Raw genomic sequence first — 20,787 nt, 5'->3', positions numbered from 1 at the left:
TGGGAAGACAGGTACCTTCTTCCTGCCTCCCAATAGCAGCAGGCCCACCACAATCGGTGTTCCACCCCTTCCACTGACCAAGACTCCAGAACCTCCTCAATCACTTTTCCCACTCTTTCCTGGAAACAGCCTCCAAGACTGAGATTTCCACCAAAGCCTTCCCATTCACCCAGAAAGAAAAATGCAGTTAATCAAAGCAATCTGGACTTCTCTTTCCATTCCCACCACTCCTCCACTCCCACCCCAGAGCGAAACCTCCCTAAGTGATTAAATGTTATAATAAGGATTTGGCATATTTACCTTGTCAAAGATTGTGCTTTTGTGGTATCTCATGGAACACAACCAGATTAAAGAGCCAGCAGTGAGATGGACTCTCAGCAGAGACCAACGAGGAAAGAGAACAACAAAACCTCGAGATAAAAAAGTCCCTCCTGCTCTCAGTCAATAACCTCTAATCACACACAGACGGGGCCAAGCACGAAACTAACAGTTCCTTTCTGGCAAAAATAACGCTAATTAAGTAGTTAGAAAAATTATTGTTATTATTAGCAGTATCATTATTATTATAAAAAACTAAATACTGGCTAGAAATTCAAAAGTCTTTCTTCAGGATATGGTTCCTTCCACTTTTCTTAGACAGTGGTTCCCCGTGGCTCATAGGAGACAATGGACTCCTTCATCCTCACATCAGAGGCCCTCCAGGCAGTGGTATCAACCTACTTTCCAATCACTCACCCCTCCAACAGATAGTTTTTAGTTTTTAGCACCTATTCTGACACCATGCTGGTAGATGGGCCATAAATTTACCTCTCCAGCCCTTTCTACCTCCAATTCCCTAACAGAAACCCTGGCCACGTGGCCCATTCCCCACAATGCCCTTCCAATGTATAGTTCTGTTTCCATCTCCTCCAGGGAGCCCTCCCTGATACCTCCATGCATCCCTGGAGACTTGTGCTTTCTCTCCTGTACACGGATGGTGGTATACTTTTCGCCAAATATGCTACCTACACTCGGTCCCTTTACCGCGTTTACGTCTTAAATTTCCACTGAGGCAGGGACCACGGCACCACACAGTAATTGGTGTTGAATCAGTACTTGTTGACTGACTTTACTGTGGACATAATTCAACACAAACCAACATATGCTTACTTAGTGGCAGCTGGGATGGAAAAAAACAACTTCCCATGGGCTGGGCACGGGGAGAGGCAGGAAGGCGTCCTGCTCAGTGTCTGGCACATGCCCAGCAGGGTGTGGCAGGCAGCCAGCCCCCTCAGTAACCGGTCCACTCTTCACATCCGGATTGCCTTCCAGGGACATCTGCCCTTGGCACTCAGCCCTCAATAGTGTGGACTGCCAAGGAGAGAGGTGGCGACTGAATCAGCAAACAGAACACCGTCCCGATCCCTCCAGGTATGTGGTGCAACCCAAAGGGGCTACTGACAGTGCTGCTGACAAGTGGGATTCTGAGGGAGCTACTCTAATGCACCTGAGTGTCTGCACTTTTACCTCCCTAACGTGATTCTCCTCAGCCTCCCCTAATTTCACTTAATGGTACCACCAGAGACCAAAGAGCGCGAGCATGCACCAGTTTCTTGATCTCTCCACAAGCAACCCATCAGATGCCTTGTCAGCTCCACCTCCAAAACGGAGGCAAACCTACCTCCTCTGCTCCCCCCAGGTCCGAGCCACCGTCATGCACGCCGGTGTCCCAGCTTCCTCCGCTCTCAGCTCCAGGACAGCCCATTCCGCACACCACACCCAAAGCCATCGTTTATACATGAAAGCAAATCCAGTATCCCCTGCTTCGAACCAACGGCTTCCATGGTTGGAATAAAATCCAAATGCCTTCCTGTGACGTGTAGGTCTCTCGAGATCTCACCCCACCTCCTTTTCGTCCATCTCCTGACACCGTCCAGCACACACAGGGCTCTGATCACGACATCCTTTCTGCTCCTTAAACAGGCCTCGGTGTTTGGCATCTGCTGCTCCTTCTGCCCGGAATTTGCTTCCCAGGTGCTCATGGCTGGTCCCTCCTCACCCCTCTAGACTCAGCTCAAAAGGCACCTTTTCCTGAAAACCCAAGGAAACAAGCAGCTGTCCCTCCCCCTCCTTTACCCCCTAGCACCCAGGTCCCTCTCTGGCCCATTGCCTTTTTTTCTTTATACAACTTATCATGCTCTAAAACAATTTAGTTATTATTAAACCCTCACTTGGATGAAAGTTCCATGTAGGAAAAGAATCTTTTCTGTCTCATTCACAGCTGTATTTTCGGCACCTGTAACAGTGCCCAGCACAGAGCAAGCATTCCAAACACATTGGTTTAAGGGAAACAACATTCCCCACGCCTTAGGTATGGGCAGCTCGTAGTGACTTCTTGCCAAAGTGGACAGTATGGAAAGATGGGGGAAAAGGAGTAACTTTTAGTGGAGAAACCTGACACAGTGCCTCAGCCAGGTGATCAAGGTTAACACCAACAGCGGTAAATCAGGTTGGCAGTATGTGTCCTTGATACGACGTGATGAATATGGCCCTTTATCTCTGGTCTTCCTCCCCCAAAAGCTTAACCCCAGTCTAATCATAAGAAAAACATCAAAACAAATCCCAATGGAGGGACAAATATCTGATCAGTACTCAATGTCAAGGTCACCAAAAACAAGGAAAGTCTGAGAAGCTGTCACAGCCAAGAGTCATGGAAGGAGAGATGACAGGTAAATGTAATATGGGTTGCTGGAACACAGAGAGGACATGAGGGGAAAACTGAGGAAATCCGAGTGAAGTACAGACTTTAGTTAATAGTAACATATCAACATGCACCATGCTAATGTGAGATGTCAGCAACAGGGGAAGAGAACTGTCTGTACTATCTTCTTGATAATTCTGTACATCAGAAACTAGCTACAATTTAAAAATTTATTGAAAAACCACATTTGTTAGGTGAATGAATGTACAGCAGTAAATTCATTCTGGAAGATACTTTCATGTCTTTTTGTAAGAATTCACTGAGCACAGGCTCCAGTACGATGCCAGGAAAGAGACAAACTCCTGGAGTCTGTTAAGCACTGGGGCTGCTCTGTTTACGGAACTAGTTTGTTAACAACACACTCAGAGAAACTGTAAAGGCAGACTTCATCCCTCTCCTAACTGGACTTCCAGTGGTTCTAGACAAGGAGAGTTTAGGTCAATGACAAAAATAGCAATGCTGCCCTCTTCGAGGATGAATGACATGTTTCCAGTGCTCTCGAGTCCGTCCAGCCACAGCACTGCTGAGGGTCTACTGTGTACCTAAGCCTAAGTGCAGCTTAGCAGCCACCTCCTGCCCCAGATGGAGGGTCGAGTCCCACCCACAGTGAAGCTGGTCGCTTCTCTCATAAGAGGTCCAACAGTGCAATACAGACTACAAATGACAACAGACCGTGGGAACTAGGGCAATCAAGGAAGCCTTCCTGCAGGAAAGGCCAGGCTGGATCTGGAAGAGGAAACAGGATTTAGAAAGACAGAGGGAAAGAGAGAGGCGGGCAGGGGTTGCAGCATCAGCAGAGCCGGGGCATCCAGAACCAGCTACAGGGGGCAGTAGGATTAGAGTTGCCGGGTCCCCTAGGGGAGCCATGTAAGAGGAAATCGGTTCGCTGAGCTGGGGCTGGACCAGAAAAGGCCTGGAGATCCTCCCAGACTTTTCAGACCAGGAATCAGCACCTCCTCCACGAAGCCTTCCCCTAGCACCCTGCCCACAAGTGAGCCCTCCCTCCTCAGCATCCCTCCCCCAGAACTCTTACTTGTCTCACACCAGCTTCATTCTTCCTTGTCATGTGCTGTTTCCATTCCTGTCCCATCCCTCCTACCCATCTCCTGGGGGCAAGATCCTTTTCTGCCTCCTCTCTGCCCGCTCTAGAGGGCCCTGCACATAGTAATGGCTCAAAGAAACATCTGGTAAATGAATAAAAAGAAGAGTGAATTAATGAGTAGATCACAATCTAAGAAGCCAGGACTTTACCCCTCACATGACAGGGAGGCCTGCAAGATTTGCAGAAAAATACATGATCAAAACGACATTTCCTCCACCATCTCACCCTCCCCTTCTCTGCTTTCTTTGCCTTTAGTACTTAGCCCATCCTGACTTGTTTCTTATCTGTCACCTCTCAGCCGTTCAACAAACTTTAGCTGAGTGCCTACTACATGCCAGGCATGTTCTAGGTGCCAAGGACAGAATACTCTCATGGAGCTGACATTCTAGTGAGAGAGTAAATAAAGGGCAATAAACAAAATAAGTAAATAAAATATACAGAATGCCAACTGAGGACAGGTGCTATGGAGGAAAAGGGCAGGCAAGGAGGACAGGAAGTTCAAGGGAGTGATGTGCAATCTTACGTAGGGTGTCAGGGAAACCACCTTTGAGCAAAGACCTGAAGGAGGTGGGAAAGAGGATTTTTCTTCTTTCGTGTCCACTGACACATGCCTAGTACCTGGCCTGCAGTGGGCGCAGAAGAATGAGTGTGATGGGAAGGTTAATCCATTTTCCTCATTAAACTTTTTATTTTGAGATAATTATAGATTTACATGCAATTGCGAGAAAGAATACCCTTCACCCAACTTCCCCCAACAGTGACATCTCACATAACTGGAATTCAATATCAAAACCAGGAACATGACATTGACACAATCCACTCGTGATTCAGACTTCACCAGTTTTACATGTATTAACTTGTGTATGTGTACGTGGTATACTTAGTTGTATGCAATTTTAAGTATCAATCCCTTTCTAACAATTAGGAGGCCACTTGAAGAGTCCAGAGTTGAAGGAAAGTGGGATGGAGCAGGCTGGGCATTTCCACACATGGGAGCTCCATTTAATCCTCACAGCCATCTAAGAGGGTAGGTGTCCTTAGCCTCATTTTACAGACGTGAAGACTGACAATGGCAAGGCTCAGTTGCCACACAGTTGACAGGTGGAGAAGCCAGAATTCTCCAACCCATGACTGTCTGGTTCCTTCCCTGGGGCACTTTCCTAAACACAAGAACGGCCTGAATTAAAACATAAAATAAAATTAAAAAAACAGAGGAAGCAGGGACCCAGAGGAAGGCCTGGCTCCAGGAAGGGAGAGGAAATAAGGGAGGGGTTGATGAGGGTGTCGCTGGGATTCTGAGTGAGGGAGAACAGAACTACCATTCATGGGAAAGGATGGAGAGCTAGAGGGTCCTCAGGGAGGAGAGGAGAGGTGTCCTGGCTCAGCCGGACCTGATGTGTAATCTTGGGCAAGTTGATTTACGTCTCTGGGCTTTGTGTTCCTCAACGAGACAAGGGTGAGAATGGCCACCCAACCCATTTGCTCTAAGTGGGACACATGGAAGGCTGCCTAGATGAAAAGGTAGCCCTCTGCAAAGCCAAAGTGCTAGACCAGCCGCCAAAGCCAGGAAGAAGGCGACCCAACCCAACAGGCCAGACTGCCTGCGGTCTCCCAACTAGAGTGACTGGCTGGCTTTCCAAAAGATGAAAATGCAGAATTTAGGTCAGCATGCAGAGAGAATCTCACTTTGTTTACAAGAGATGGAGAGCGTGTGTTCCTATTAAATGCCTTTGAATCCCAGCGATGATGAGAGACCCGGGGCTGTTTACCACTTGGGGTATTTACTTTTCTCATATACAAATCAGCTCGGGTGCCGTCAGAGCTGCCGCCACCTCACACTGCAGCCCTCTGACGTCCCTGCACTTCCCCAGTGCCCACACATGGTTTGAATTTATCGGTTTTAGCATTTTTCATTTATATTGTGTGAGAATCACTGAATGACCAGCAAACAGAAGCTCTGATCCGTGTCCTGGAAAAAACACAGAAGTGTGAGGAAGGGGGCTGGAGGGAGGGCTGGGAAGATGCCTCCAATCCCAGGAGAAGCCCTTAGGGCCCCTGTGGGAATGAAGGATCAGTGGGAAACCACAGCCCCACCTGGGGTGAGAAGGGGCTCAGTGGGCACAGTCACCAAAGCCGAACACCTAGGTGCCACAGTGGGACACACGGAAGGCTGCCTAGATGTCTGACCTCCTGGAACCAAACATCTGGAAATCTGGGAACAAAGTGGGGGTAGTTGGGGACTTTCTGTTTTCCACCTGGGTACTCAGGCCATAATGCGTAGATACAGCTGGTAATTTTACAGCTACTCCCAGCATCCCTGAGTGTGAACTTGGAGCCAGGCCCTAGGCAAACTCAAGTCATTAGATGAGGTTCCTGCCCTCAAAGAACTTCAGTCTATGGAGGAGACAGACATGTAAACACATAAAAGACAATAAAAAAAAAATGCTCTTTTCCAATGAGGTCAGAGCCAGCTGAGACAGTGGCTTTGAAGCAGCAGGGTGCCGTTTATGGTTTACCAAGCACTCATACCTGTCCAGAGGGGTCAGCCAGTGAGGGACCTGCCCAGGCTCATTCTGCCGGACTCCTGATCCAGTGCTCTCATGATCTACGGACTATTTATGAACTGCAGATCCTCCCATCCCCCACCTCCACTTGGTGGGCATTCCAGAACCGCCTGCCTCACACCACTTCCACTTCTAACAGGTGGAATCCCCCCAAATCTGCCATCAAATGGGCCACACGAAATGCAAGGCCACGTTATCCCACAGTAGCTGTTTTACAAACGGTGATCCGGGTCTCAGGCTCCTCACAAAAGGCTGATCTTTAACTACGGCTGGTCTCATCGAGCCGCCAGACTACTTTTACGAACCAGTTTCTAAGAGAAAACACACCCGCGTTCCTGTTCCAGAAGCTGAGCGTCCTTCTCCTCTGGCCCAGCAGTGGGAACATCCTGGATCTGATGAGGGAAAAGACCTTCACACGGCAGCTCCTTCCTCAAGCCAAGGGGCTTGAAAACTTCCAAGCAAGTTTGGGTGAGATAGATGCTCCAGCTTGACGAATGAGTGAATTACAGAACACAGGAGTGGGGAACAATGCCCCCCAGTGCACCCAGGATCAAGCCCATGCTTCTTTTTTGTTTGTTTTTGCGGTACGCGGGCCTCTCACTGTTGTGGCCTCTCCCGTTGCGGAGCACAGGCTCCGGACGCGCAGGCTCAGCAGCCATGGCTCACGGGCCCAGCCGCTCCGCGGCATGTGGGATCTTCCCGGACCGGGGCACGAACCCGCGTCCCCTGCATCGGCAGGCAGACTCTCAACCACTGCACCACCAGGGAAGCCCCAAGCCCATGCTTCTTAACATGGCTTACAAGCCCTCCACTGTGTGGCCCATGAGCCTCTCTGGCCAGTTCCCTGGTCTCCTGTTCCTCCAGCAAGCACTCTCCACGACCATGAGTAAGTACGGTCTCTCGGTCTGAATCAATACCACCATCAGCCCCCGCTCCCATACCTGGCGCTCCTCCTGAACCCCGGGAACACCCGTGTGTCCTTCGATACCGAGCTCAGGTGGCATTGTACTGCCAAGTATAGTATGAGTAGATGTATGCGTACTCAGGACAGCCAGGTACTCATAAGGAGGGGAGGTCTGTCTGTTGTATACAATGAGCATCTCACCAGCAAAGAAAACTACCTGGACAGCAAGGATGCAGTCTCATCCATCTTGGTAGCATCTGTAGGGCTTCCAGAGGACCCCAGGGCCTGCAGAGCCCCAGCCACCATGGGGCGGGGGCTGAGGGTCAGTGCTCAACCACGACAGGCAGGCAGGAACTGCTACCCAACCCAGCAGGGACTCCTAGGGCTTGGGGATGGGGGTGGCCCTCTGTCACACTTCATTACTCCTGCACCCACCCTAGAGAGTTACACGAAGAAGCGCCCCAGCCATCCAGACTGGTGCAGTTACAGATTCACAGCTTCCACTTCTATTGCGCCCTCAGCCTGCCCTGCCCTTTCTTCACCTGCCAAGGTCAGCTTCTGCTCTCAACCTGTACCTCTCTCCTCACACCCCCTCCTCACCTTAGGTCCTGGCCAATAGGCCACCTCACTCTCTCCTTCCCAAAGTGTCAGCCTTTCTCTGTGGGGAACATCAGAAGTCTATCAACTCCCTGGCTCTCCCAGCCTTTCATACTTCCAGTCCCAGAAGACGAGCTAGTACCCCACCTTTCTCCCCCCACCCCCCTTGTCAGATTTCAGTCCCTTTTCATAGATGCAGGGAGGGTGAGAGCACAGGCTCTGCAGCCAGACCTCCCGAGTTTGAATTGTAGATCTTCCCCTCAATGGCTCTGTGACCTCAGGTAAATGAAATAACCTATCTGTGCCTCAGTTTCCTCACCTGTAAAATGGGGTTGAATAATAGTATGTACCTGAGAGACTGTGGTGAGGGTTCAGTGGGGCAGTGCATATAAAAGACTCAGACCCATTCTTGGCAGTCTGCTGTGAAGCACGTCTCTCTGGGGTCTATTCAAACCCTCCCTTCCTCAACAGCCCCAGATTCATGACCTGGAACTAAGTAGTTCCCAGTACTACCAATGTAGTTCCCAGTAGTGCTCAGCGAACAACTGAAGGAAGGAATGGATGGGTGAACAGTTTCATAATAACTAATTCAATTCACTAAGTATGTGCAGGGTATTTCTCTGGGAGAAAGGGAAGAGGAAAAAACCTCACATACTGAGTACCACAAACAGCACGGCACACTTAAGGGCTAATCAAATCCTTGCCAGGCTTTATCCCCACTTCTCCCCATCACTCTGAGTTACTGCTATTAACATCCCACCTACCTGTATGCAATAGAGGAAAAGGACCCTCAGAGAGGGAATCGCCCCAGGTCATGCATGGGTCTAACCCATGGCAGAGCTGGGCCTGAAGCAGGGGGCCTCCAGCCTAAACTTTTTTTCCCTCCTTTTTGATGTGTCCGCACTCCAGGGAGCAGTGGGAGATTGTAGGGAAGCTGCACTAGAACGAGTATGGCCAGACGGTCAGAAAAAAATAACCACGCTCCGGGTGGCTGGGCGGCACGGTTCCCATCAGGCCGACCCCCAAACCTGCTCTGGGTGATGCTTGGTGTGTGAGAGACTAAAGGATCAAGAACCATTTTCTCTATGGGATGGGCTTCACCTCGAGACACAGTGTGAAAATGGGCCAATAACGATAATTAAAATGACCACGACTTAAACCGCCGCAATTAACATTCATTACCTCTGAGCGTGTGCCAGGCAGCGAGCTATGTGGTTGACACGCATTACCTCATTCACTCCTCACAACACACCAGGAGGTGAATGCTATTATGAGTCCCAGGTTTGCAGATGTGGAAACAGACCCTCAGTCATCCAGCCCGAGTGGTGGAGCTGGCATTCCACTTCCAGTTCAGTCTTTTTCTTAAAGTGTCAAAAAGATCTAAGTAGAAACCCTGGCTCCATCATTTTGCACAAAGCACTTAGCCTCAATTTCCTAAAATGGGGGAAATAATACTTACCTTTCAGGATTATTTCAGGAATCTACTGTGATAAACCTGAGGCCTAGCACATAATAGGCACTAAATAACAATGGCTGTCTCGGGAGCTGGAGAGGGAAAGGAGAGAGTACAGTCAATGGAGGGAGGGGTAGAAAGACTTTTCTTTGCAAACCTTCTGCATTTCCCATCCCAGCACTTCTGCCTAACAGTCTCCTTCCTCTTGGCAAGGCCTTTTCCACTCCCATCTCCATGGGCCCTAGGACTGTTCAACCTGCAAGGTCTCCATCAAGAATCCTGCATTCCTTTCTCACAACCCTCTCCACAAAACTATACTGATGGAAGCAGAATAATATAAAACTCACCTGCAAGACCACCAGCAGGCCTTGGCATGGGGGTTATGTAGTGCTGGGTCAACTAAACATTCCAGTCAAGGTCAAGCACAGTGACAGTGCATTATTGTCACTGAGGTGCCAAAGTGACTCAGTTCACCCATCCATGGCCCATCCGTAGCTCTTCAAGCTGCATCTCAGCCCCAATAGAGGGTCTGGAGCTCAAAAATAACCCATAATCCAGTAGACTCTACAGCCAAAGGGACGGGGGCCACTGGGGGTCCAAACAGGGGAGGTTGGGGGGGGGGTAGACAGGAAACTGGTCCAGCCCCCCTCTAGGTGTCCTCCTGGGGGTGCCAGGAGGAAGAGCTATCCAGCGGTACCGCATGTGAAAGACTGTGGAAACTGCAAACCGCGATGCAAATGGTTGAAATTATCATTGCCAATTAGGCTTTTGTCTCTCCTCAAACTCAAAGCAGAGCAGTTCAAGAAAGGGAAACCGTGTGAACTAGGGCTAAAAGATGAGCCAGAGAGATATCTGAAAGGCGTCCTCTGCCCAATCTTCCTTTCTAAAAAGGGGTTTCAAATGGGGCCTGAGGCTTAAATTACAAACCACCATAAGTCCCCAGGAGATAAAACTGGTCAGGACACTACAGAACCTTCACAGGGAGGAAGCAGGTAAGCCCTTTAAACAGAAGAGGAAGTGGAAAAGGCCTGGCCTTTTATCTTTGCACTTTGGCTTCCCCGGGTAGGGCTGGCCAGGGGACGCGGGCGCTGGCGCCGCCTGTTTGGTCGCCAGGGCTGGCCAAGGGTCAGGAGGGGCCGCGTGCAGCACTTCTAGGAAATGTGCACTTTCGCTCTCGGCATCCTGTCCATTGAGGCGGCTCGAGCAAAGCCGACTGCGCCGAGCGACGCTCTGAGCTGGGCTGGGGCGAAGGTGGGCAGGCCTGGGAAGTGTGCATCTTCTGTGCCCCCACAGGACACAGCGTTACCTGCCACGGCCACACACCCCCTCCCCCCACCCCCCGCCCCACAGTGTAAAGGCACTTCTGTTCCTTCCCCTCCCCACCCTGGAAGGGAGCACAGGGAAGAGCATCATGGTTCTTGGTCACTTTCGTATCTCCAGCACAAATCCCTGCATCTGGCACACAGTGGGAGCTAAAAAGCATTTCTTGAAAAATTATATGATGATGCTAATTTAAAGACGCAATGATAACTACGTGTGCCTGGCACTTTTAATCAGTTAATCCTCACAGCAAGCAGATGAAATTGATAGATAGGAAACTAAGGTGCAGGAGGTGCAGGAAGGGTATCCCAACTAGCCTCAGGTGACCTGCGCTCCCAATGAGTGCAATGATTCTGGGCCCTGGAGGAGCACCGGCCGTCCTGGGCCAGTGCCCCGAGGTGTCCTAAGGGACTTCTGAGCTGAGTCTTGTGCTATGCTGTGTGAATATAGACTAATTCTTGGTTCTGAAGGTTAAATCAGACCAGGATGTCCCTCTGAATGAGGGAGGGAGGGAGGAAGCTTTATGCAGAGAAATAGGTTCACAAGGTAAGAGAAGTAAAACTGAGTGCTTTCCCCTGCTCTTCCTGACCCGCTGGGGAGAAAGGGGAGAACCCCAAGAATAAAAGATGATATAAAAGGGTCTCAGCACTCAGGGCCGGAGAATATACGCACTGCCTACGGGGGAGGTGGATGGTGGTCACGGACCAGTCTGAAAGCCTGTAGGTTCCCCCAGGGAAACTACCTTTGCCTAGTCAGGGAGGAACACAGGCTAGCAGCAGGTGCCACTGAAGAGAGACTGCACAGGACCTAGGCCATTACCCAGAAATGGCCCCAGGGCCCTGACTTGTGTGGGCCAAATCTGACGACCTTCTGGCTCTTTTCAAGGGCAGCCAAGCGTTCAGAGTGACCCCGGTACAACTCACCCACTGTTAGGGACTGAATGTTTGTGCCACTCTATCCATATGTTGAAGCCCCAAACTCCATTATGATAGTATCTGGAGTTGGAAACTTTACAAGGGAATTAGGTTTATAAGAGGTCATAAAGGTGGGGTCCTCATGATAGGATTAGTGCCCATCACCAGAGCTGGCTCTCTCTCAATCTCTAACTAATATAATGTGATGTCAATTAAGCCTCAACAAAAAAATCAGAAAAGAAAAGGAAAAAACCCACAATGCTCAAAACCAGTCACATCACTGCACCTAAACTCAAACTGCTGAGTTATGTATGATCAGGTGGTATCAGCCCAGAGGGGACAGTCCAATCTGGTGACCATGGATGAAAGTCTGGATCAGACTTTCAAGGATCATTTGCTTGAAGAGTCCAGGCTTTTCAAATGACTGCCCTCAGGAACCTTTATAGCCAGACAATAAAAACTGGGAAGGGCTCTCAGGTAGAGGGAACAGCATAAGCAAATGCTTGGAGGCCTGACCATGGATTGTGTGACAGAGAGAGGAAGGGAGAGAGAAGTAGAACAGGTCAGCAGCACTGCAGCCCCAAGCAAAGTAGCAGGTAATGGATAAAATTAAACATTTTTCAATGAAAATTAAGTGGGGGATGGAGTGAACCTGGAGAAGCTCACATGAACTCTGGGTAGAGAAGAGGAGAAAAAAAGAAGGCTTTGTCTGCAAGGAACAGACGAGGAAGAGAAAACAACAAAGTGTTCCAAGAAGGAGAGGGAGAAATCCAACAGTGACCTGTGGATGTTACAAAGTCCTCACCAAACGGACCAGCGACAGCACTGAACTGTCTCCGTGTCTCAGGTGGGCAGGCTGAGGCTTTCTGTGAATACAGAGGCCGAGGCGCAGCCCCTGTTAGCATCCAGAGCTGCCAACACCTCAACCACAGGATACACCACAGGGCCCCAACTTCAGAACTGGAACACATCCAGTCTCATTTTGTAATCAATTGTGAGCCCTATTTTGAGCTAGGTTTTGAAGCCAGGTTGATTAAGAAAGAAAAGACTGTCTCAGTAATAATTATAATAGAATGTAAAATATGTAAGTGCCGAAAGAATATTATAAAATGCCATAAAAAATTCCACGGAGGGAAAGAATAGATGTGGCTGGGTCATCAAGGAAAGACTTGCACAAAGTCTTCCCAAGCCGATGAGATTTAGGAGCATTCTGGGAAGACTTCCTGGAGGAGGTACAGCATTGAGCTGAACCTTGGATATCTCATAGGAATCAGGAGTAGAAGAGGAAAGGAGGAAATTCCTGCAGAGGGAGAGGGCCCAGCACAAGCAACAGCATTTCCAGGCTTGGGGCAACGTTTTGTGTTCCAGCGGATATTCTGCGCACATTTGAAAGCCTGCGGATACGGGAGGAGCTGCTCAGCCAGACGGCTTGGCAGCCGCTGAGCAGAACTGAAGGCTGGGCCACCGGCTGCCTGTGGATTAAGTGGGCGGACAGAGAGCCAGTGATGCGAGATAAAAGGGAGTGAAGTGGATAATATTTAGAAGCAAACTCGAGGGGGAGAGAACGCGGCAGCCCGGCTGGCAGGCAGCAGGTTTGTCCCGTTCTTCAGTTTCCTCCCTCGGAAAGCTGTATTACCAGGCGACCTCTTCCTGGCTTTGAGAGATGTCCAAATGGGAACTATTAACAAAGGCACGGGCACGCTCCCATTTTTATCTCCGTCTCAAAGTGCTTTGCCGCTCAGGCTTTTCTCTTTGGCCTGGGATCGGCTGGTGGGTGAGTTGCTGCGGGAAGCAGATCACTGTGTTTGTGGATGGGACTTCTTGGAATTCTTGAGAACTGGTCCCTTCCAACTCTAAGATTTTAGAAGTCTGTGCGTATGAGCTGAAAAAATGTCTTCAAAGCTAAGGAGCTAGGATTTCACGATGTGAAGATTCTTCGAGTCCAAAAATGCCTCTGAGCCTAATGTTCTAAGATTTCCCCATTCTTAGATTCCCTGAGCCTCCAAGTCCCGGCTCAGGATTCGGAGATTCTGTAAATCAGGAAGACGTCATGCTGTGTGACCTTCTCATTCTGAGACTAGAATATTTCATGACATCTTGGTCACCTCCAGCTTTATGGCCGCACTCTCCTTTGATGGAGGTACCTAAGCCATCCTGTGCGTCTGCTCCTGAGTTTGTTCCCCGCCCCCCATCCCATGTTGGGATAACATATTAAATGCTAAAGTCTGAGTTAACCAAGTCAGGGGAAAAAAAAAAAAAGGACAGAGCCTGCTGTGCTGGCAGGGGCTCTTTGCAAACAGCTCTCCGGGCACACGAAGTGTCTGAGTACACATGCCTAGGGGTCAGTGCTAGGGGTCCCCCAAGTGACTTCCACACCGCGTGACAGACATTTGCTGAACAGCTCCTAACCACAGGGCTCGGTGCGGGAGCCACGGTGGGTGTGGCAGGCTTCCAGAAGCGCAGCGTGAAGGCGGGGCCAGAAGCAGCTTGCTCCCAGGCCAGGATCTGGGTTACACGTGCAGACTAGGCCAGCCTGTGCTTGGAGCCAATACTGACCCAGGGGCTCTCGCTCTGTGGCTGTCTTCTGGGGAGAAGAGGGCTCAGCATGGTCGGACGTCCTTAGGGGTGCCCAACGGTCTTAGGGGAGGTGTCTGGCCCCTTCACTCTAGGGAAGGCACATAGATCTGATGGGAAGCCAGAAGTAGGGACGAGTACTGAGGACTTGAGGGACCAAAGGTCGGTGCTGCTGTAGCTGCCATGGAGGCTCAGGTGGGGTGTAGGACCCAGCAATAGCCATTCTTGGAGGATGGGAAGTGAGAGGGGGTTCTGCAAGATGGAAATGTATAACAGCAAGAGAAAGTAAGAACAGGCTCTCCGTGTGACATGTGGAGACAGGACACAGGGGAGACTAAAGCACAGGCGCTCCATGCCTCAGTTTCCACGGCTGTAAGAAAGGACTAAAGATGCTCACTCTCCCTGACTTGGCAGTGAACTCTCCACGGGAAAACGCTAGGCTGTTTCCTAGTCTCTGCTCCCAGCATTGTCCTGGGTGACACTAAGGCACTCTGGCTGAAAGAGTGAGGGAGCCGGTGAGGGAGAGGGGTCCTGATGACGGGCAGCCTCCAAGGCTGGGCAGCTATCCACCAGACTGTGCCATGATGGGCTGGGGCTCTGTCTGCCCTGCAGGCTGGCAACAAGAGGCAGCAGGTCACCCACCGGAACTAGCAGGCTTCCGGATGAGTAGGTATCGGCAGCAGCCTGCCACAGACAAGCCTGCCAGCCCCTCCCAACGGTGGAGAACTCAGGCTCGAGATCTCAGGGTGGCCCGGGGCCTCCAAGATACAAGGACCGAAGATGAAAACCACAGAAGTCAGAACTGGGTCGGGCCTAGAAATCATGGGACAGAGGGGCAACCTAGGCCCAGAGAGGGACAGGAAAAGCTCAGAGTCACAGCCAAGGTAGGGATGGGGTAGGGCTAGAGCCTACTTTGTATTCAACTACCCACTTCATGATTTCCACATTTTGTGTCCTTGCAGGATGGTGTGGACCCATTAAAGTTCAAGGAGGAGGCTCTTCACTGTGGCTTGTGTCATCTTTCTTCATTCATTCATTCATTCATTCATTCAATAGTGCTGGAAGAAGGAAGGAAGGAAGGGAAGCAGGGATCGTCATATCACGGTTTCTGACCATTCATTCATTCATTCTCTCTCTAAATACTAATTGAGCACCCAATAATATATGATATAGATATAGGACCTCTGACTATAACCAAGGACACCCTTTATTCAACTGTGCTGCCTAGCCTGTGTTAGGGGTGCCGTCTTCACAACGGTCCCTTGGAAAGCTGGGCATGCCTCTGGGAACTCCTAGTTTAGAATAAGATTCAATTTCTAAGCCAGGGAGAAAATCAGTTTCAGCACTTTTCAATGATCTCTTTCTATACATTTTTAATATTTTATTTTATTTTTTAGAAAGATATGGTGATCTCCCTCCACTCCAATACACACACACGTCACCAGATAATGCCATCTGACTCTTAAAAGCAAAATTATGTCAGCTCTCAGAATCTTGAAAAACATGGCCTCTGGCAACAGACACTTGAGTTTGAATCCTGAGCCCGCCTCACCTGGCTGTATAATCACAACCGAATGACTTAGCCTTTTTAAGCCTTAATTTATTGTCTGTAAAAGAGATATGACACTCTGCCTTGTCGTATCTCTGTGAGGATCAGAGGTGATGTACTTACGAGGTCTAATGTAGCACCCTGTACAGAGATACAGCTCCATAAATGATGACTTTGGGGTTTCTAACTCCCTAGAGAGGGGGCTGTAGAATTTTACAAACATTTCGGACACCCTTGGCAGCCACGCCCAAATGTTCAGGCTCTACGCACATTGGATGGATGGCATCGGCATGTTAGCTAAATCCCAGCCAAGTACAGAATGGCAGTGTCCCGTTTTCTTATTTTGCCTCAGAGAACCACATAACTTAGAGGTCTCCTCATCTAGTGCCTCCACTGTACTGAGTGGGGGGGACTGAGGCCCCCTAGAGGGAGAAGGAGGTCTCCTAACCAGCCCAGTGTGTTCGTGGCAGCTGGTACCAGTCCCCAGAGGCAGCCAGCAGAGCCGACTGAAATCTGCAGGTCCCAAGATTGTCACAAGATCTGGACTCAAAGCTCAGGCATCCCCAGGCCCCCGAGGGCAGGGGCTGCCACCACCCCCTATTACTCCAGCTTTACTTTGTTCAGCAAAGCATGGGCAGTGGACAGGGCTGCTGGCAGAAGGTGCCAACAGGGCAGAGCTGACGCTTCCCACGCAGCCTTCTCCTTTCCTTGTCCTGAAGCCGCCCGGACTCTTTTCCAAGCACAAGCCTTACATCTAGGTAGTCATTTTACCCTCTCGACAACCTCCCACAGGTAGCAGCTTCTCACGTCCTCACAAAACCAGCTCAGTTGTGAAAGGCTGGTCACTACTGCCCAATTCGATTGCTAGTTAAGAACACCAGAGTTACATACAAGTCATTGGTTTTAGAGCCAGAGCTGGGACTGAAACCTAGAAGTTAGTCTCCCATCTCTCAGCCCACTATGCTGAGCTGTCTGTAACACATCACGGAAATCTTCAGAGGACCTGCCTTTACCATCCCTGCTCCAGCCACATAGCCAAAGGAAATAATTTCTCTAGAAGTATAAATTCTCCAAAAAGTAAAATTTTAAGCCTTTAAGCTCTAAAGGAAAGAAGAAAACAGAAGAAAGTACTGAAGGAAGAATTGCAGGACACGAACTACCTACATGGAGGAAGTCTAGAGAACGCGCATGGGGCAGCAGGAGGAGTGCATCCTTCCTTTAGAGTCAGGCAGACCGGCTCTGTTCCATACTAGCCACGTGACCTTGGGCAAGTCATCCAGCCTTTCTGAGTGCCCACCTTAGAAAGTTCCAGGGTTGTGAGACTCCAACAAGATGAAAAAGCGTGCGGAGCCTCCTGCAAGGTGCCTGGCACATGGAGTTGATTATAATCGTCCCATGGAATGTCAGGGCTGGAGTGGCTTGAATGATGACCTAATCCTGACGTCTCATTTCACAGGTGGGAAAAACAAGGTCCAGAGAGGTGACGTGACTTGCTCAAGGACACAGAGCAAACTCATGGTGATGTTGGGTCTAGTGCCCTCAGTTTATATTAAAATCAGAGACCATGGCCAAGACGCTGGATCTTTCAAGCTGTGCGATGATGGAAGAAACTTTTTCAGTCATTCCTCTAGGCCATGTAGCTTTCTTTCTCCATTTAGCAAGGCAAAATGTGGTATTTCTGACCAGAAGAAAATATAAAATTTTGAGAAATACTAAAGTTAAGACTAAAATCGGGCTTCCCTGGTGGCGCAGTGGTTACAGAGTCTGCCTGCCGGTGCAGGATACGCGGGTTCGAGCCCTGGTCCAGGAGGATCCCACATGCCACGGAGCAACTAGCCCCGTGCGCCACAACTACTGAGCCTGCGCTCTAGAGCCCACGAGCTGCAACTACTGAGCCCGTGTGCCACAACTACTGAAGCCTGCGCGCCTAGAGCCCGCGCTCTGCAACAAGAGAAGCCACCGCAATGAGAAGCCCGTGCTCCGCAAAGAAGAGTAGCCCCCGCTCGCCGCAACTAGAGGAAGCCCGCGCACAGCAACAAAGACCCAACGCAGCCAAAAATAAATAAATAAAATAAATAAATTTATTTTTAAAAAAAACACACACTAAAATTCCAGTCTTAACAAACAGGCGCTCTCTTTTAAGGCTTTTTTCCCGTCCTTCCTCTCGCATTGCTCCCCCCTCCCCAAATATTTTGCAATAACAGTAATGCTGGGAGGAAAGAAAAAATAAAAATCTGATGCACTTAACAGATATTTCAGTACAATAATGCATCACAGATGTTCATATCAAACTGTGCACGCGTGCATACAATTTTACTGAGAAGGCTGTTGCATTTCTGACTTTGGGGTTGGGGATCCCTAACAACCCCAACTGCCCAGGCTCTGGAATCCCTCCCTTCACAGTTAGCCCACGGCTGCCCACGGGGATGGAGGAGAGATTTCATCACCTCGCTCCAAAATGATAACAGGACAAATTGGCGGGGTCAGGCACTCTGGCAGGTGGTGAAGGGTGTGCAGATTAGGGAACCGAGAGGAGTCCTGTTTTCTTTTGTTCAGGACTTGCTTCCTACAGCCCTCTCGAGGAGCTGGACCCAAGAACAATTTTAAGAGCGGGCCTGGGCTGGTGATGGGCGGGTGCATTTTTGAAACCAGAGGTTTGAGTCTGTTTGATCTTCAAATGTGGGCTTTGGAGACTGTCAGCGGGCTCCTCGCTGGCCGATGAATGGCTCTCAGGAACTTTTCCTAAAACATAACCTCACGCACTTTCCTGCAAATGTTTTCAACCTACCAAAGCCGTCCTTTGGTTGAACAGCAGTGTTTCCAGACCTCGAAGAAAGATAGTTTTGTTGTTTTAAGAGAGACAGATTAAAGCCAGGGGCTGTTTAACCAGAGGGTCTGTGTGCTCCCTTCGCCTCTGGTCGGATTCCTCTGTGGTTGGTACAAAGAGGGTGTTGAGAGTGACGGTGGATCCCCCCACCTCCCCAGCCTAAAAAAGATATCAAGGCCAGACGTGAGGCCTCTGAACAGAGAGGCCTCCTACAAACCTGCCTCCAAAATGAGATGGGCGGCGAGCGCTGGGGAGCCCAACGCAGATAATATCAGCTCCCGAGGCTGGCAAGGGAAAAGTCACTTCAGAGGGAGAAAGCCGGTACGTTCAGAGGAATCAGCGCTGGGCCAGAGAATGCACAGGATTTTTCCCCGCAGAGAAGGAGTCAGGCGTAGTCAGAACCCTGCGGGGCGTGACTAACTGCCCCAATATTCCTGCCACCGGGGCCCTCTGGGTAAGGGCTCCACAATTATGGGAGAGCCAGCAGGAGAAGCGACAAACCCGCCTTTCATTTGGCCGGCAAATCAATCTGGCTTCTTACCTCCCCGGGGACAATATTGCATTTCCCCTGGAAAAACAAAAGCCAGAGATCTCCGAAGGGGGATCAGTTTCTGCCCCTGTTTCCCTGGTGAAGAGCTTGCAACATCTCAGGGGCAGCCAAGCAGGTCTGGTTCCAGTGGTAGAGTTTCTAGTCTGGCCAATGTATGGGGCTGTCTCCTTACGGGAGGAGTATGTCTTGGGGACCACACCACGCTTGGGGCATGGGCCCGGCCTCCTTGCAGGAGCCACCAGCCCTGACTCAGGGACTGACAGCCCGTTCTCAAGGCGCAGATGTGAACTCATTGTTCCCTGGGCCTCAGAGTTGAGTTTGGGGCCAGTGAGTTGTGAGTGACCTCTGACCACGGAGACGGGGCTTTTCATGACATTTTGCTGGATCAGGTCTCTGGCAGCCAGAGACTTTAAACCTCCTAAGCTCCGCCCTTCTCCCTGCCCCTACACCTGAGGTTCAGGAATCAGAACTGTCAACCTTGAAGTGAACGCATTTCTCTGAAATTATTAACCCCAAAACTATCCTTGCTGACTTTCTCCCAGCCTAGGGGAGGCAGTCCGAGGGTCACCTGGAGCTTTGCAGAGGCCCCGGGAAATCTGGCAGTGCTTAACAGCAAGCCAGGGTCACTAGAGACCAGGCCCATCGCACTTCTCCTGCCCCCGCCCCCAACCCCACCCCAAGAAGCCCGTCTCCCTCTATTCGTCCTCCGTACATACACACAGCTGCCTGGATGCACCCATACAACAGCCTCAAGACAGCCTCCTGCTCTCGAGACCCCAGGGTCTCAGGGAAAGTCAGGCCCAAACTGGAAACTGTTTCTTTTTGTTTTTCATCACTGTGATGCTCCGAGGGAAATTCTTTCTGCTCGGGCGAGCACAGCAGGTGGGGAGTGTGTATCCCCAACAGGTAGCACCACTGAGATAGAAGAAAACACACAGACTCTTACCCCCAATTCCAGCACATGCCAGAGCTGCCCTCACCACAAAGGCAGCTCAAGAGCTGCCCCACAGCCCCAAAGACCCTCTCCCTTTCGGGGAAGGGCAGGGTTCTGCCTGCCGAGGGAACACCATCAGAGAAGAGGACCAAGGCGCACGGGGGCTGCCGGGCTCTGGGGCGGGCGCTGCGCGCTTACCTGGGAGAAGTTGAGCCCATTGAGCGGATGACACTGCTCCTCCACGCGCTCCACGGCCCCGGTGCTCTTCTTCATCTTCTCGGCCCGCTGGGCCAGGTAGAGGTCAAGCACAGGCACGCCCCGGGAGCGCACGTCGGTCTCCGTGAGCGAGTTCACCATGAGCATCACCCACACCGGCCTCTTGCGCTCCCAGTTGCCCGCGATGGCGTTGAATAGATAGTCGGCGTAGAGCCCCTTGCCCCGCTGCGCGGGCGTCATCCACGACGGCATCATCAGCTTCACGTAGTCCAGGTGGCGCTTCAGGCGCCAGTAGAGCTCACGGGGCAGCACGTCCTGCAGGTTCTCCCCGTGCGGCAGCAGCTGGCAGCTGGCCAGCGCCGAGATGGTGTAGGGGTCTGTCAAGTCCAGCTCAAAGTAGACGCGGGCGCTGGCCTGGAAGGCCGCCTTGGAGTTGTCCGGGATGAAGTCCCAGACGCGGGTGTAGGGGACGTGGATGGTGCCAAACAGGTAGGCCGGCGGGTCGCGCCGAATGGTCCACAGGAAGGAGTTCAGGTCCCTCTG

General features: G+C 50.8%; 1 protein-coding gene across 1 annotated transcript in view; it reads right to left on the bottom strand.

Moving 5' to 3' along the window:
* LOC149750758 (uncharacterized) overlaps positions 1 to 20,787 on the bottom strand; it is a 60,624-nt gene that overhangs the window by 8,696 nt on the left and 31,141 nt on the right. Inside the window, exon 3 of the mRNA XM_089912247.1 lies at positions 1 to 20,787. This exon is cut by the window's left edge and continues 8,696 nt beyond it. Coding sequence (XP_089768373.1) covers positions 20,164 to 20,787 — 624 coding nt within the window. The 3' untranslated portion in view covers positions 1 to 20,163.

This window comes from Delphinapterus leucas, chromosome 1, assembly GCF_059928025.1.
Source record: "Delphinapterus leucas isolate spDelLeu-1000000601 "Yukka" chromosome 1, BTC_Dleu_Yukka2, whole genome shotgun sequence".
In the NCBI taxonomy this organism is placed as follows: Eukaryota; Metazoa; Chordata; class Mammalia; order Artiodactyla; family Monodontidae; genus Delphinapterus; species Delphinapterus leucas.
This window is presented reverse-complemented; position numbering and strand designations above follow the sequence as displayed.